The sequence below is a fragment of the Coregonus clupeaformis genome, chromosome 26, assembly GCF_020615455.1.
Source record: "Coregonus clupeaformis isolate EN_2021a chromosome 26, ASM2061545v1, whole genome shotgun sequence".
Taxonomy (NCBI): Eukaryota; Metazoa; Chordata; class Actinopteri; order Salmoniformes; family Salmonidae; genus Coregonus; species Coregonus clupeaformis.
In genome coordinates, this window is record NC_059217.1 from 27680288 (window position 1) to 27697181 (window position 16894).

Consider the following 16894-nt stretch of genomic DNA (forward strand, 5'->3'; position numbering starts at 1 on the left):
ACCTTACATGTACTGTTTAAAGGCGAATTGGCTCTGGAAGCCAAAACAGCCAAATACTCCAACTAAACGTGAATCGATTCTCAATTGCAGTACAGTTTAATTAACATTAATCCCTCTACTTTCATATCACATCAAAATTATTTCACAAATGCCAAATACACACTTACTGTACAGTTTCATCCGGCTTTATCACATTTGCAGCCGACAGTATTTTTCAGTGACAAAACCTTTGTGGCGTCCATCTTCCGTTTACACACAGATGTTCAGACACCAATAGCTAATGAGCCTAGGTTGTCCACTCGATCTTTCGTCTGTTTTTTCCGTAAACAAGCACTATAACATGGAAATATAAAAGGTGTGTATCAATTTTTATAAAAAAAATATTATACGCGATGCGTGTTAATGTTCAGACCGATCATCGGGGCTCTTAAAAAAACTCCCCTAATTACATGTGTAGTGGAACGGAAAGGAGTCATGATCAAGGGCTAGCTTCAACCGGAAGCTGTACACTCACGTTCAGCTCCCCTACACACTTTTGTCCTATTCTTCAGCCTTAGCAGGCATAGAGATGGTGACTCCCGAGTGGCGCAGTGGTCTAGAGATCCTGGTTCGAGTCCAGGCTCTGTCGCAGCCGGCCGCAACCGGGAGACCCATGGGCGGCGCACAATTGGTCCAGCGTCGTCCAAGGTAGGGGAGGGTTTGGCGGTTAGGGATGTGGGTTCGTTTCCCACTGGGGGCCAGTATGAAAAAAAAAACATATGCATTCACTAACTGTAAGTCGCTCTGGATAAGAGCGTCTGCTAAATGACTAAAATGTAAAATGTTGTAGAACATGCAGATGACAGCCCCTCAACAGCCTCTTCTTCTCAACAGTCTCCTTACCCAACTGTCGCACCAACATAGTCAGAAGGTCTCTTTCACAAGCAGCAAGGACTCTCCTTACTGGTTATTCCAACATCTTCCAGTCCCCTTTTCTCACTATCTGGGCAGCAGGCAACCATAGGCCCCATTCGCCTAGGGCTGTCTTAAATTGTGCTGTAATATTATAAGACCTTGACAGGGTGGAGAGATTAGGGTAAAAACTTGATTAGAAAACTAAAATGGAGACTGGCATCACGCTTACATTTTTATTAAAAGGACCAACATTAGAATAACTTTACAGAAATGATAAAATAGTTACATGATTCTAATCTGAAATAATTTCACTTACAATTGTTCACAATGGAGTTGAGTGCAGAAGTCAACATTCAACTACTTTTGTTTTTATTGCTTTACAAGGTCGTCAGAGAAGTCACCAATTCACTAGACAGACATTTCAATTTATGTTAATACCCCCCATTCCTTCCCCCCCATAAACACAAATAACTCAAAAAAAGTGATAGACAACATGGAGGGGGGGGGAAAGGGTAACACTTTATTTGGATAGTCCATCTGTAGATGGTCTACAGACTATCAGTAACATTTCTACTAACTATCTACTAATCTTAATCCTTACCTTAGTCTAAACCTAACCTTAACCTTAGCAAGCTGTTCCTTATCAACCAAGTTTGTTGATAGTATGACCATCTGTAGAGTAGGGATGGGGAAAGAAAATGTTTTTGAAAGGCTTGGTCTAAAATGAAATAACATTATCTATGTGACATTGCTACATAGCCTACATTACATTCAAATGTAATAAAAAGTTGACAGTTAATAGTGCGCCCCATAAAAGACGCACCGGTAGCCAACATGTAGCTTGTTGTTATTGTTGGTCAATCAAAACGGCTACAGTCAGAGGCATTGATTTATAATCGATGCAAAACGGAATTACAATTATGGAATTAAGTTGGCTAAATGAGGAGTCGGCTGCAATGATCAACCATCAGGTAGGCTGTTTAATCTGAATGGAGTTGTTGTAGATAAAGACAGGAAGCGCAGCAAAATAACCTAAATTAGCCTTGCTACTTTACCTAGCTAGCTTCTTTACATCGACTTGATGCAGTCAAAAGACAGGCACTACCAAATGGTATGACAGATAACCTATGGCAGCAACAAGTTTGTCTACTCTCTCTCCCTCCGTGCCACACACACCGGCCACTGCTCCCCTCTCGCCTTCCCCACCGTCTCTCTCTCTCGCGCGATCAAGTCTCCATTGAAGTTTTAAAATATATATTTTTCTCTTTCAAAACATTTATTTTACACTATCCGGATATCCGAAATAATCTGGATATTATTTGAAGAGTGAAATCATTTCAAATGCCTTCCCTGCTGTAGAGCATATGCAGATGGAAAATCCAGACTATCCAAATAAAGTGACTCTGAAAATCTTCAATAAACAAAAACAGCCAAATAACTGTGTCAAGATCGGCTCCAGTCTGGTTCTTTATCGTGACCAGAACATACATCTGATTCTGATCCAAACCCCCCTCTGCAAGTTCTGCATCCGCTCCCCTCTCTTTCCATCTTCCCACCACCATCTTTTGACCTGAGTGTTCAGTTATGCTGTAATCTCTAACCCATTTCAAACGTGTTCCAAATACAAATGGGGAATTCCGGAACCTCCTCAAGAGAACTGGATCTGCTGCACTCCGGGAATCTGGAAAAGGGAAAAGGGGATACCTAGTCAGTTGCACAACTGAATGCATTCAACCAAAATGTTTCTTTCCGCATTTCACCCAACCCCTCAGAGAGGTCAGGGGGGCTGCCTTAATCAACATCCACGTCATCGGCGCCCGGGGAGCAGGCTACCCGCCACCCAGAGACAGAGCAGAACTAACATGTAGAGATCTTTGTTTCTCACTTCTTTATGGTCAGCTGCAAGCCATGGTTACTCTCAGACGTTTATGATACGATATATTCATTATTCATGGATTAACATGTTCCGGGGTGCACAGTTGTGTGTACTTGTGGTGGTGGTGGGGGGGTGAGTCAGATGGCCCCTGTGCACATGGTTGTGTCCCCAGAGAGGTGCGGGACGGGATGCCTGTGCCACTGCAACCAGCGCCCCGACTGATGGTGCAACTCATCACTCTCACGTGTTGTCTTAATGAGTACTTGCAGCGTGGAGAGTAAACTCAGGAGCACCCTTACCTGTTGGTACGAGGTGGTGTAAACCATGACATTCTGTTGTTGTCCATCAGCAGTTATTATTCCAGCAGGCAACTGGTTCGCTGCAAAAGGAAACAGATTTATACTTCAGATTACGCAGTCACAATTTCCATGAAGCAATGGTCTGTCACTCACTGTCACCCACTGTTAGAAATTAATGAAATACATTTTAAACATAGAGTGTACTGTTGGATTCTAGCTTGAAATAAACGTATTAATGTTATCATAACAGAATTTATTCAGTACTTTACATGTATAAGAAATGTATATGTCAAGGGTCAAGGAAAGGGTAAAAAGGAACTTGGTGTGTGAAAGTTACTGAGTGATACGGAAAGTTACTGAGTGAGAAAAGGGAAAGTGCAGAAAGTTCATATTCTGTTCAAATATACAGTGCATTCAGAACCCTTGACTTTTTCCACTTTGTTATGTTACAGCCTGATTCTAAAATGGATTAAATTGTTTCCCCCCCCCTCAATCTACAGCCATACCCCATAACGACAAAGCAAAAACGGACTTTCAGAAATTTTTGCAAATTTATAAAAAAAAATGAAATATCACATTTATTCAGACCCTTTACTCAGTACTTTGTTGAAGCACCTTTGGCAGCGATTACAGCCTTGAGTCTTCTTGGATATGACGCTACAAGCTTGGCACACATGTATTTGGGGAGTTTCTCCCATTCTTTTCTGCAGATCCTCTCAAGCTCTGTCAAGTTGGATGGGGAGCGTCGCTGCGCAGCTATTTTCAGGTCTCTCCAGAGATATTCGATCGGGTTCAAGTCCAGGCTCTGGCTGGGCAACTCAAGGACATTCAGAGACTTGTCCCGAAGCCACTCCTGCGTGGTCTTGGTTGTGTGCTTAGGGTTGTTGTCCTGTTGGAAGGTGAACTGTCGCCCCAGTCTGAGGTCCTGAGCGCTCTGGAGCAGGTTTTCATCAAGGATCTCAATGTACTTTGCTCCGTTCACCTTTCCCTCGATTCTGACTAGTCTCCCTTTCCCTGCCGCTGAAAAACATCCCCACAGCGTGATGCTGCCACCACCATGCTTCACCGTAGGGATGGTGCCAGGTTTCCTCCAGACGTGACGCTTGGCATTCAGGCCAAAGAGTTCAATCTTGGTTTCATCAGACCAGAGACATGTTGGTCTGAGAGTCCTTTATGTGCCTTTTGGAAAACTCCAAGCAGGCTGTCATGAGCCTTTTACTGAGGATTGGCTTCCATCTGGCCACTCTACCATAATGGCCTGATTGGTGAAGTGCTGCAGAGATGGTTTGGGTTTCTGGAAGGTTCTCCATCTCCACAGAGGAACTCTGGAGCTCTGTCAGAGTGATCATCGGGATCTTGGTCACCTCCCTGACCAAGGCCCTTCTCCCCGGATTGCTCAGTTTGCCCGGCCAGCCAACTCTAGGAAGAGTCTTGGTGGTTCCAAACTTCTTACATTTAAGAATGATGGAGGCCACTGTGTTCTTGGGGACCTTCAATGCTGCAGAAATGTTTTGGTACCCTTCCCCAGATCTGTGCCTCAACACAATCCAGTATCGGAGCTCTACGGACAATTCCTTCGACCCCATGGGTTGGTTTTTGCTCTGACATGCACTGTCAACTGTGGGACCTTATATAGACAGGTGTGGGCCTTTCCAAATCATGTCCAATCAATTGAATTTACCACAGGTGGACTCCAATCATGTTGTTGAAACATCTCAAGGATGATCAATGGAAACAGGATGCACCTGAGCTCAATTTTGAGTCTCATAGCAAAGGGTCTGAATACTTATGTAAATAAGGCATCGTTTTTATTTTTTTATAAATGTGCAAAAAATTTCACATTCCTCACTCTTCCCTTATCCATGGCTATCCAACCTTATCAGTGACCGCAACCAAGTGATTGCCTTTTTCCTCACTCAGTAACTTCCATAACCCTAGTTCTTATCCACACTCCATTGACCCCACCATATACAGTGGGGGAAAAAAGTATTTGATCCCCTGCTGAATTTGTACGTTTGCCCACTGACAAAGACATGATCAGTCTATCAAGTATTTCAAGCTTATTACAACAAAAGTAATAAAATGTGGAAAAGGGGAAGGGGCAGATTCCTTTCCGAATGCACTGTATTATTGTTGAATATGAATGTTCCTAAGGAGGGAGGCAAAGGGCAACAGTCTAGTTTCAGTTCTTGATAAGGCAGGCCAGTTGCTGCGGAACCAGGACCATGAGGGATGTGGAACTCAACTCGAGACAAGATCAACAGTTGAAGAGAGAAGATACTGCTGGAAGGGGGGCCACAGGGGCCCATATCGAAGAACATCTGATTAGTCCTATCGCACACATATATACTCACTTCCACGCCCATGAGGGTCCTAGAGTTAGGCAGGGCCATGACAATACCAGTAAGAGGAACCTACTGTGTTTCTAACAGCAAACACAGCAAAGAAGGATTGGTTCTCTTAGACATGCAAGGAGGTGACTCCGCCTAGGTCGAAGGTATAAAGATGTGTTTGTGTGACTTGTATGTTGCCTTTGCAGCTGTATGACCCAGTGGTTGAATAAACTTGGTTTGAGCTTTTTCTAGTCGTCCGTGAGTTTTTACTCTGTTTGTTCAGAACCTAACAATCTTCAGGGGAGGAAATTGCCTGGGCCCAGGGGGGAGAACTGCAGTAAATAAGGCCATCATGGCAGCTAGACCATAAACTAGCTGATGACCCTGTCACATGAATAACAAAGGAATACATTTATGCATACAGCACCTAATCCTTGAGTTTGTAACAGTGTTGGAGGATAACAGCAAATATGAATGATTTCTATTGGGATTGAGACCCCACTTACCGAAGCTGTCGTCTGTGAGTTCTTCTCCGAGTCCCTCTGTTACAGATATGCCGCCGATTCCCTTCTCCCCTTTCATCGCCTATGGGATAGAGAGTGACACACACATTGAGAATTTGTTAGTGTTATGAATTGAGCTGTTATGAATTGAGCTGTATCTTTCCACAGCATCAATGGTGTGATGTCTAAAAAGGGACATAGCAATAACAAGCCCTTTGTGTTTGCAGGGACATAGCAATAACAAGCCCTTTGTGTTTGAGCCAAGGCCCATGGATAGCGAATAGCATAAGAACTCATACACACCAGTCTAGAGTGCACGAGTTATGGCACTTAGCACACACACACTTCCTCTCACCTCTCTGAACTTCTGTAGGTAGAGTTTGAGTGGCTCCACGTACATGTCGAAGCCCAGGGTGGACATGGCAAACAAGATGTCCTCTCCGTTGATGGTCTTTCTTTTCTCTTGGTGACAGCGCTCGCTGGCCTCCGACGTGATGAAGCTGATGAACTCGCTCACACACTCCTGAACACACTCCTTGGCATCTTTCGCTATCTGGACAGAATTAATAGTGGAAGGGGGATCTAGGTCAACATGCAGCCAAAGGTTGATGTGGAAACTACATTTAGGGCCGGTTTCCTGGACACAGATTAAGCCTAGTCCTGAACTAAAAAGCATGGTCATTGGAGAATCTCCAGAAAGTGTGTCTGGGAAATCAAACTCAGTGTTCACATCTGAGGTGTTATTTGGTAAAAAAAAAAAAGTCAACCTGACCTGTGCAATTTATCAGGCATCGAAGCCATGCTTTGGGTGGGAAAACACTGAACCTTTGAGATATTTACAACCTGGAACTAGGGAGTATAAAGTAGAATCCACAGTAACTGGAAGGGCAAGTATTATCAGTGTGACTAGTTGACGGCCAAGAAATGAACACAGCAATAACAAACCCTTTGTTTGGGCTAAGGCAGAGGAGAAATACATCAACACTGGCGAATATTTAGTCTTGAAAGATACAAATGCAGTGTGTCCTTGGGTGACCTGAAAGGCGCTTCTGTGCTTAACAAAATGGCGCATTTCCATAGAGCATTTACCCCAGTGTTTTACCCAAAAGGCTCAGACTTTTCTGTTTCCATCTACGCGGGCCGGCACCCATGCTCTCACTTGGTTCCAAAGCCAGGCCACTGCTACTTTTCAGCTGTCATTTACATAACAATGGCTAACTGTGAACTAACGCCTTCTCAAAAAGCAACTGTTTTGATTATGCAGAGGTTGTTGATTCCGTTCTTCACAAGTCCTCACTGTCAGCCCTAGCTTTGGAAACACAATTTCCCTAGTATAACATAAGGGTGTATACACTGGCGTAACAGTCAAAAAGCAGCAACAGTGTACTCAGTCTAAGTGTTTCCTCTACCATTGCATAGGTCAGAGGAGTCCCTATCACTTCAAAATACATAGCCTCAATTTGGTTATGATAGTAATTAGAGATGTTAACGGTTAGCCGCAAAATACATTTGACCGATCATGCTTATCGGTCTATAGGTTAATTAGCATAATTGTGTGGAATTAAAATTTGCACGTGTGTATTTTCGTTAGTTGTCATGCATTTTATTTATGACATGAGCACAGCATACAGCGCCTAGTTTGAGGAGCGGAATAGCCTACCACCTGTCAGACAGCATGAGAGTAGCTCCTCAAAAAGCATGTGGGCTACTGAAGTGAAACCTGCTTTTGTAAGCACAGTCATTGCGCAACAATTAACAATTCTAAATGCAGTCGGGGGATAAAAACACAATTAAAAAGGAGCTATTTTTATTTCTCAATCTCAACTCGTAATTAAATTGCGCCTTCCATTCGCTATTCGAATGCATAGGCTATAGCTTGCCTACACTTGACTATTAGCGCGTCACCCACCACTTTGCAATGTGAGCTTAAGGCAGTGTCATGACTCTCTCCTTGGTGAGGATCAAAGGTGCCAGATCAGAACTCCTTTTGGTCTCTAGTATGGGAAGAAAGAAATCTCTTTGTTACAGAGACTCTTGCCGCCTAAAATTTCTAACGTCAAAAGATTGGAACATTGTCATATTGTTTATTATTTTGTGATGTCATTAAGGAAGGTATCAAGAAATAACTAACTCGGAAAGTGTACATATTCTATTTATCAAGTTTACATCTAAATGTTGTATAAAATATGATAAAATAATTTTGGTGAAGATATGAAAGTGATTTTAGTCTTCTAATGAGATAATAGTTTTTCATATAAACTATTTAGTGAGTAGACACACCCCAAGTGCCATCAGAGATCGTGTCAGCAAGTAGGAACGCCCCTTTACCAAGAGGGCATAAAGACTTGAAAGACAAATTAACATTAGACCAGGAAGCGTGGAGCTGTGGCTACACAGCTTAAAATGGTTAGACTAGAAAGACCAGAAAACGTGAGTGGGTACTGCACGTTTAGAATGGTTAGAACTTTGAATGAGAAAGACCAGCCAGCGTGAAGCATGAGCTCACGTTACAAATGGTTGAACCGCTACAGACCAGCCGACGTGCAGCAGGAGCTGAAAGTTACAAATGGTTGACACTCTACAGACCAGAAAACGTGAGACTGTAGTCCATACGTTTGAAATGGAGAAACTCTAAAACTCTCAATCTCTACAAGAGAAGAAGACCACGCACTAGACCTTATCATATTAGTCTGCAGCTGTACATGTAAAGTTGTCTAGAACTTTCACTAAAGACACGAGTTGGGAAGGACAATCCCTCTCAGACAACCGTTGGTACATCTGAAGTATCTATTCTAACGAACACTCCATTCGAAGACAAGCCGAGTCTCACCGAAGTGGAATAGGACACTCAAACCCTTTTTGAGAAAGTGGTTCAACAGAGAGACGACGATCAAGGACAGCTACACGTAAATATGCATTGCATTTATTATCCGAATGAGCGGTGGTTTCCAAATGTAACAATAAGTTGAATCTCTGTCTCTCCCTTTCACTCTCTTTCAAATGACCCCTCCTTCCCCTAACCAGGCAGTCATGCTATTGTTAGTCCAGTCCACTAGGGACCTGTTTTCATTGTATTACGTTAGTAATCAGTAACCTATACCGTGTGTGTGTGCATTCTGTGTTATTATTTAGTTAGTAAATAATTAAGCCAATTTGTTTATTGCCGATTCATCAATAAGGTTATGGTTCTTGCATGTGCAAGGATTACGCGACGTTCAGAATGAGACTGATGAGGTAATGATTTAATAAGTGACCGTTATCATTATACAGTGGGGAGAACAAGTATTTGATACACTGCCGATTTTGTAGGTTTTCCTACTTACAAAGCATGTAGAGGTCTGTAATTTTTATCATAGGTACACTTCAACTGTGAGAGACGGAATCCAGAAAATCACATTGTATGATTTTTAAGTAATTAATTTGCATTTTATTGCATGACATAAGTATTTGATCACCTACCAACCAGTAAGAATTCCGGTTCTCACAGACCTGTTCGTTTTTCTTTAAGAAGCCATCCTGTTCTCCACTCATTACCTGTATTAACTGCACCTGTTTGAACTCCTTACCTGTATAAAAGACACCTGTCCACACACTCAATCAAACAGACTCCAACCTCTCCACAATGGCCAAGACCAGAGAGCTGTGTAAGGACATCCGGGATACAATTGTAGACCTGCACAAGGCTGGGATGGGCTACAGGACAATAGGCAAGCAGCTTGGTGAGAAGGCAACAACTGTTGGTGCAATTATTAGAAAATGGAAGAAGTTCAAGATGATGGTCAATCACCCTCGGTCTGGGGCTCCAAGCAAGATCTCACCTCGTGGGGCATCAATAATCATGAGGAAGGTGAGGGATCAGCCCAGAACTACACGGCAGGACCTGGTCAATGACCTGAAGAGAGCTGGGACCACAGTCTCAAAGAAAACCATTAGTAACACACTACGCCGTCATGGATTAAAATCCTGCAGCGCACGCAAGGTCCCCCTGCTCAAGCCAGCGCATGTCCAGGCCCGTCTGAAGTTTGCCAATGACCATCTGGATGATCCAGAGGAGGAATGGGAGAAGGTCATGTGGTCTGATGAGACAAAAATATAGCTTTTTGGTCTAAACTCCACTTGCCGTGTTTGGAGGAAGAAGAAGGATGAGTACAACCCCAAGAACACCATCCCAACCGTGAAGCATGGAGGTGGAAACATCATTCTTTGGGGATGCTTTTCTGCAAAGGGGACAGGACGACTGCACCGTATTGAGGGTAGGATGGATGAGGCCATGTATCGCGAGATCTTGGCCAACAACCTCCTTCCCTCAGTAAGAGCATTGAAGATGGGTCGTGGCTGGCTCTTCTAACATGACAACGACCCGAAACACACAGCCAGGGCAACTAAGGAGTGGCTCCGTAAGAAGCATCTCAAGGTCCTGGAGTGGCCTAGCCAGTCTCCAGACCTGAACCCAATGGAAAATATTTGGAGGGAGCTGAAAGTCCGTATTGCCCAGCGACAGCCCCGAAACCTGAAGGATCTGGAGAAGGTCTGTATGGAGGAGTGGGCCAAAATCTCTGCTGCAGTGTGTGCAAACCTGGTCAAGACCTACAGGAAACGTATGATCTCTGTAATTGAAAACAAAGGTTTCTGTACCAAATATTAAGTTCTGCTTTTCTGATGTATCAAATACATATGTCATGCAATAAAATGCAAATTAATTACTTAAAAATCATACAATGTGATTTTCTGGATTTTTGAAGTGTACAGTTGAAGTGTACCTATGATAATAATTACAGACCTCTACATGCTTTGAAAGTAGGAAAACCTACAAAATCGGCAGTGTATCAAATACTTGTTCTCCCCACTGTATATGCCAAATCTTCCTAACTGTGCTCTTTCACAAAAGCTCTCAACCTATAACCAAATATACTTATTATGGACACAGTGTGCTTTACATTAGTTATGTTGTTGTTATTAGTTGTTGTTAGTTGTTATTATTCCCATCCTTCAGCTCCATTCAACACCTCCCATCTATCTCTTATCACCATCCATATTGGATTTCTATTTGCCATATATTTTTCAACTGTACTGTGATGTTTCAAAAAACCTGCAAAATCGGCAGTGTATCAAATACTTGTTCTCCCCACTGTATATCTTCTAAGAGTTTAATTCGGGAGATGGTAACTCGTTAAACAACTTATTCCGTGGTGCCCCAAATTCCTAATGAGTTAATTGTTACATGATTAATATAATCGAGTGACAATAAGTCATCACATTAAGGCAAGCCACGTCAGCAGTATAATTGTTTGAAACCTGAACATTCAACATAATTGTTTGAAACCTGAACATTCATTCCCCCTCTTTCTACACTGAACAAAAATATGAATGCAACATGTAAAGTGTTGGTCCCATGTTTCATGAGCTGAAATAAAAGATCCCAGAAATGTTCCATAAGCACAAAAAGCTTCTCTCAAATGTTGTGCAAAATTAGTTTACATCCCTTTTAGTGAGCATTTCTCATTTGCCAAGATAATCCATCCACCTGACAGCTGTGACATGTCAAGAAGCTGATTAAACAGCATGATCATTACACAGGTGCACCTTGTGCTGGGGACAATAAAAGGCCACGCTAAAATTTGTAGTTTTGTCACAACACAATGCCACAGACGTCTCAAGTTTTGAGGGAGCGTGCAATTGGCATGCTGATTGCAGGAATGTTTGTGGTGGAAAATTACAAAATGTGTCATGCTGTCCCATGTTTTACTACTTAGACAATTGTCTTGTTATATGCTAGTGTTTTTTTCTAACCTGATACAAACTTGTCTTTGTGTGACTTAGTCATAAGACTGGGCGTATAGCTAAGATCCGTTTGGGTGCGGCCGCAGCATGTGACACATCCCGTGTTTTTACTATCTGCAGGAAGTCAGCTGTGTGGAAACTTGCAGAAAGGAGCACATTATAGTGTGAGCTTTGGCAAATGCAGTTAGACGGTTGAGCCCTCGTGTTACCTTAATCTGCACAGACAAACCAAACGCTTTTTACACACTATGTTCCTCCCGTTTCCACACATCTGCTAAACTGCCACAAAGACAAAGAAGTTGTACTTTCTATTAAAGCTGAGAGACAACTCTGTTCGTTGGGCTTTTAACTCTGCACTATTGAGTGATTGTTGATTGCTCCATTTTTGCAATACTCATAATAAAGTTGCTGTTCGAGGAATCTACAGTCCCTTTCTTCCTTTTGGTTAGAATGTCCACAATATGTCCACCAGAGCTGTTGCCAGATAATTTAATGTTAATTTAACTACCATAAGCCACCTCCAATGTCGTTTTAGCATGCCTATTCTCAAAAAAAATGATATTGTTGCATGTTTCCACTAAGCTCTTAAGTCCGGTCCTTCTATGCATGCATAGTATCAGACAGGAAGAGGCCAAGCGAAAGGTTTCACTCTTGCCAAAAACTGTCCAAAATAAGCCCAATGTGGTTCCTGCCTTAGGACACCCCCCATTGTTAGGGTGGAAACATAAGCATCTCGTCATTATATACAGATCTCTGATAGTATTTTGTGTTGGTCACGTCATTTTACTGTCAGGATTTTTTTTTTTTACCATTTAATGAGGGTCCGTCGGCAGCAAAATTATACGAAATGTGCATCCCTAATAGTAATTTAGGTGTGTTGGCAGACCTAGATGATTCTGTGGTTTACATATCTGGCTTTGTCGCTGTTTCAATCTTGATTTGTGTAGATTTATGGACCTCACAGAATCCAAATACCTGTTAAAAGCAAATAAATAAAAAGCAAAAAACAAGCAAAGCAAATAACTTCTAAGAGTCATGCTCCACACCTTTCCTGTCTGTGGGACGGCGTTCTTCATGATGCGAGCCACGTTAGCGATGGGGAGGTAGATGTCCTGCTCACGGAAGTTTTCCTTGCTGCCGTTGCCTTCCTCATGGTCATGCAGGCTCTCATCACAGTCATCTGTGTCAGGGAGAGGGGCATGTTACATTCCTATTCAACACCACATTTTGGCCTACACAAAACTTCCCTACTTCTATTCACCAAGCAAGGTTAGTCTGAGGTCAAATCTACATGTGACTTGGTCCATGTCAAGCCTTGTCATTTAGAATTACTACATTATGTAAGCATCATTATTTGTGAAGCACCTTTGGGCATTTGAAAGGTGGGAGTGCCCATGTCCGTATCTTTATATAGGGGTCCTCTGATTGTGTCCTGTATCATTGGGCACCCATTTTCTTCTGAAAAGGGGAATGTGCATGTCAGAGAAGAGGTAGCTGGGTTTCTCAACGCAACGTAGGTAGCTTAGTGGTCAAGAGCGTAGTGCCGGTAACCGAAAGGTCGCTGGTTCTAATCACCGAGCCGACTAGGTGAAAAATCTGTCGATGTGCCCTTGAGCCCTAATTGCTCCTGTAAGTCGCTCTGGATAAGAGCGTCTGCTAAATGACTAAAAATAAATAAAAAATACTTCTCGGTGGAGTTGGGTTGGGTTGTGACGACTGTGCGCAGAGTGTACCTCCGACAACATTGAGTCGTTGTCAGCGATACGAGGAAACAGTCGGTGGTTGTATTTGATTGACGTTTTATTAAAAAGTATGGGATTCCAGCAAACAGAGGACAAAAAAAGGCACACAGTGGACAAACAAAGGAACACGGCAGTGGAGGAAGGCTCATAGTAACGGCATGGAACGGAGTAAAGGGAATGGCATCAAACCATGTTTGATGTATTTGATCCAATTCCACTGATTACGCTCCAGCCATTACCACGAGCTCGTCCTCCCCAATTAAGGTGCCACCAACATCCTGTGGTACATGGTAGGGGTTTAAGAATTTCAATTTTTAGAAGTATAGCCTGACAACGACTCAATGTAGTTGGAGATACAGTCCACATACTCGTCTCCACTAAATTCCATTAATGTGATGTACATGATGGAGTTGACAAACTGCTAGAGAAGAGGGTGCTGCTGATTATGGCGCTTGGTCTGTGAGGAGAGTTCCACCACCTACCATCCTGTGACTGGAGTACATAGTGGCTTCCTGCCATGTACTCCCCTGGCATGCCCAACTGAGAGGCGTCTGTCGTTGAACCGTCTCCATCCATCTGTAAACAAAGACAGAAGTTATAACCCAGTTCCTATTCGGGCATGATTTAAGAAAAACATTAGGGTTGACTGTATGCTAAACTGTTTCTGTTTTAGCTACATTAACTAATCACTGGCTGGATGAACTATCCAAATAGTCAATCGAAAACTGAACACAGGTTGTTGTAGCTGTCTAGCCGAGGCTGTAAATCGGCGTACATGTCATTAGCCATAGCTACTGGCCTGAATCTACCATACAAACAGTTGCATAAAAACTACATGAGCATGGATGATTTGTTACTAACTCAGGCGTGGATGGTCATGAATCGATGAGCAGATTGTTACCCAGTTAGGTTTTACATAGGCATGGCTCTGTTCTGGCTTTTTCTAGCTACCTGCAACATTCCCTTTGTTCCCGCGCTGCCTGACAACTAGCCAGCGGGCAAACAAAATAGCTAACGTTAGCTAGCCAATTGGCTAGTTAGTACTACTAGCTAACATAACTGGCTAAAGTTGTACCCAGAGACGGCTTTGAGGTCGAGGCAAAGACGCGGGGGGAGGACAGTTTGTATTTTCACCTAAGACGAAATAGCTAAAGTAGGTAGTTAGACGAAAACCCGGACACAACTTTAGCTATTTACAATAGCTACCTAGCTAACTTTAGCTATGCTAACAAGCTACAGTAGTTAGCAGTAGCACTGTGCGCTACCTAATGCTAGCTATTAACCTTATTAGCTAGCTAACTTACACATACAAAGGTAAAGCAAAAAGCCACAATTTATGCCCATTGAATCGATGAGTAACTCACGATTTCGCAAATTCGTCATGTTTACACAAAATTCAAGACATCCCGTCGACCACCAGTCTGACTTATTGAGCACCATACCAAACATAGCCAATTAGCCTGTTACATTTGACAGATGCTTAACGTTAACATTTTAGGGCTAAAGTCTTTGTAGAGGGCCTGATGTGTGAGTGAGAGACCATTTACTAGCGGGTCCTAGAATTCCTCAACTCGAAGTCTTAATTTCTACTTTCCCGCCGCTAATTCCCTCTCACGCCACCATCAAATAAAGAGAAACAGTCAAACACGGAGATTTCGATTCGAGGTAAAGAGAAATCGGATAGCAATCATTGGCCAGAGCCAGGCACAAACCTCCGATACAGCCCTGGTTGGTTAGCTTCTCAAAACGGCCGTGTGGTTGGACAGAAAATGGCTGCGAAAGAACCAGTCCCAGCTCGAAGCTCTGCGTCCCAAAGGCACTATCTCACTTTGACGCTAGGGGAGCAATGTTTTCACTGTAGAGTACTGTCTCTACTTGTATGTGAAAGGTAGACTACTCATCAGACAGATGCACCTGCATAACTATTTTATGTTAATCTATATGCAGGAGAGGGGAAATTACCTATTAAATATCAACAAAATGAAATCCTATTTTTCTTTATTAGACAGTTTGGACTCATTCTCAACTCTCCCAAAACGCAATAACACACAACAGTCAAATGGTAAGAAAGTAACACTGCAATATTATTGATTCACATTGTGAAAACTAACCCATGTATGTAGTTCGAAGGCAAATTATATTCTATAACAGAAATTGTACATATAATATTTGTATATTACATATTATGTTACAATTAAAATGCTGCCTGCCCACAATATTGAACCAACCATACATCACCCTCATTTCGTTAACACAGAATTTCTTGACAAAATATCCAAAATGCCTATTGAAGTAACTCAGCTAGTGAGGAAATTCAGCAGAAAAAGTCCAAACAGGGGGTTGGACACAGACCCCCTTTGAGAAAGAATCCTGCAATTAAAATAATTCTGCTGCCAGATTTTAGTAGAGCCACCTGCTTCTTCCTAAGGCCTTGCCTTATCTCAGGCCTTGCTTGAATGCATCCAACCTTACTTTAAAACAATCACAGATCCAATAGGGGTGGATTGGTGAAAGCAGTTGAAATGTCTGCTTTCACCCAGGCAGAATGAAAGGAGAATGGGAGAAGATGAAGCACCCAGGGTGTCAGTCTCCAGTGGGAACCTCCCCTACGAGCCAGAGCAAAAGGAAGGCCAGAGCCAGGAGGGCTGTGCCCAATAGATCCGCCAGGGCAGTGAGGTAGGGGATGGAGTAACTGTCAGGGTCTTTGCCCGTCCGCCACAGACAATGGATCATCCAGTCAGCAATACATAGCAGTGTGAAGACCTAAGAGAAGGGAGAGAGAAAGATTCAGCCCTTTATTATAAACTGAGTGATTCGAGACCTGAATGCTGATTGGCTAACAGTTGTGGTATATCAGACCATATACCACAGGTATGACAAAACATTTATTTTTACTGCTCTAATTACGTAACCAGTTTATAATAGCAATAAGGCACCTCAGGGGTTTGTTGCGTCATGCCTAAGAACAGCCTTTAGTCGTGGTATATTGGCCATATACCACACCCCCTCGGCCCTTATTGCTTAATTATAGTATCAGTGTTAATGAAGGAGCAGAGGAGAAATAATCCACTTATGACTACTAAGACACATAAATTGACCTAACTGATCTCTCTTGTTTCCTGATTTACCTGTAGGAGGGCTGCAGCTAAGAAGAAGGTGATGAAGACAGGTGTGGGAGAGGTGCTGCCCTTCATCAAGTGGATGGTGTACAGGAAGATCAGGTGACCCGGGACGACCAACAGGAGCAGCACCTGGGCAGAGCGATGATTGGCGCCTGTCAGAGAGGTAGATATGGTTAACTGACAGATACAATACACCTGACAACAGAACATTTCATAACCTTTCGTGTTCACAGGTATGTTAAGGGGACTGGTCATGTGCATGAGCCTGCCTACATGTTGTCACGGATTCTGCCGAGGCTGCTCCTCCTCCTTGTTCGGGCAGGCTTCGGCGTTCGTCGTCCCCG

General features: G+C 42.9%; 2 protein-coding genes, 1 long non-coding RNA gene and 1 other non-coding gene across 6 annotated transcripts in view; 1 reads left to right on the forward strand and 3 right to left on the reverse strand.

Moving 5' to 3' along the window:
* Window positions 1–1113: 1113 nt before the first annotated feature.
* On the reverse strand, window positions 1114–15248 carry LOC121540589 (nuclear transcription factor Y subunit beta). 3 transcript variants are annotated; one of them, XM_041849575.2, is made up of 7 exons: window positions 15141–15248; window positions 13911–14004; window positions 12733–12866; window positions 6261–6458; window positions 5909–5987; window positions 3070–3149; window positions 1114–2575 (listed from the first exon to the last, which is right to left on the reverse strand). In XM_041849575.2, exons 2-7 carry the CDS (start codon window positions 14002–14004, stop codon window positions 2543–2545), a joined length of 618 nt encoding a protein of 205 aa, XP_041705509.1. In that variant the 5' UTR covers window positions 15141–15248; the 3' UTR covers window positions 1114–2542. The 3 variants fall into 3 exon arrangements, with proteins under 3 accessions (XP_041705509.1, XP_041705510.1, XP_041705512.1); XM_041849576.2 differs by lacking the exon at window positions 15141–15248 and adding an exon at window positions 14793–15078; XM_041849578.2 differs by lacking the exon at window positions 15141–15248 and adding an exon at window positions 14290–14385.
* Window positions 2902–3015, reverse strand: LOC121541021. The gene has a single exon (XR_005995665.1). It is a non-coding gene; the product is annotated as a small nucleolar RNA SNORD67 (small nucleolar RNA).
* Window positions 8776–16889, forward strand: LOC121540590. The gene is made up of 3 exons (XR_005995513.2): window positions 8776–8811; window positions 16563–16713; window positions 16784–16889. It is a non-coding gene; the product is annotated as an uncharacterized LOC121540590 (long non-coding RNA).
* Window positions 15410–16894, reverse strand: part of LOC121540588 (solute carrier family 41 member 2) — a 29175-nt gene continuing 27690 nt past the window's right edge. The window contains exons 10-11 of the mRNA XM_041849574.1: window positions 16557–16702; window positions 15410–16191 (exon numbers count right to left, since the gene is read on the reverse strand). Coding sequence (XP_041705508.1) covers window positions 16012–16191; window positions 16557–16702 — 326 coding nt within the window. The 3' untranslated portion in view covers window positions 15410–16011. The remainder of the gene's footprint in view (window positions 16192–16556; window positions 16703–16894) is intronic.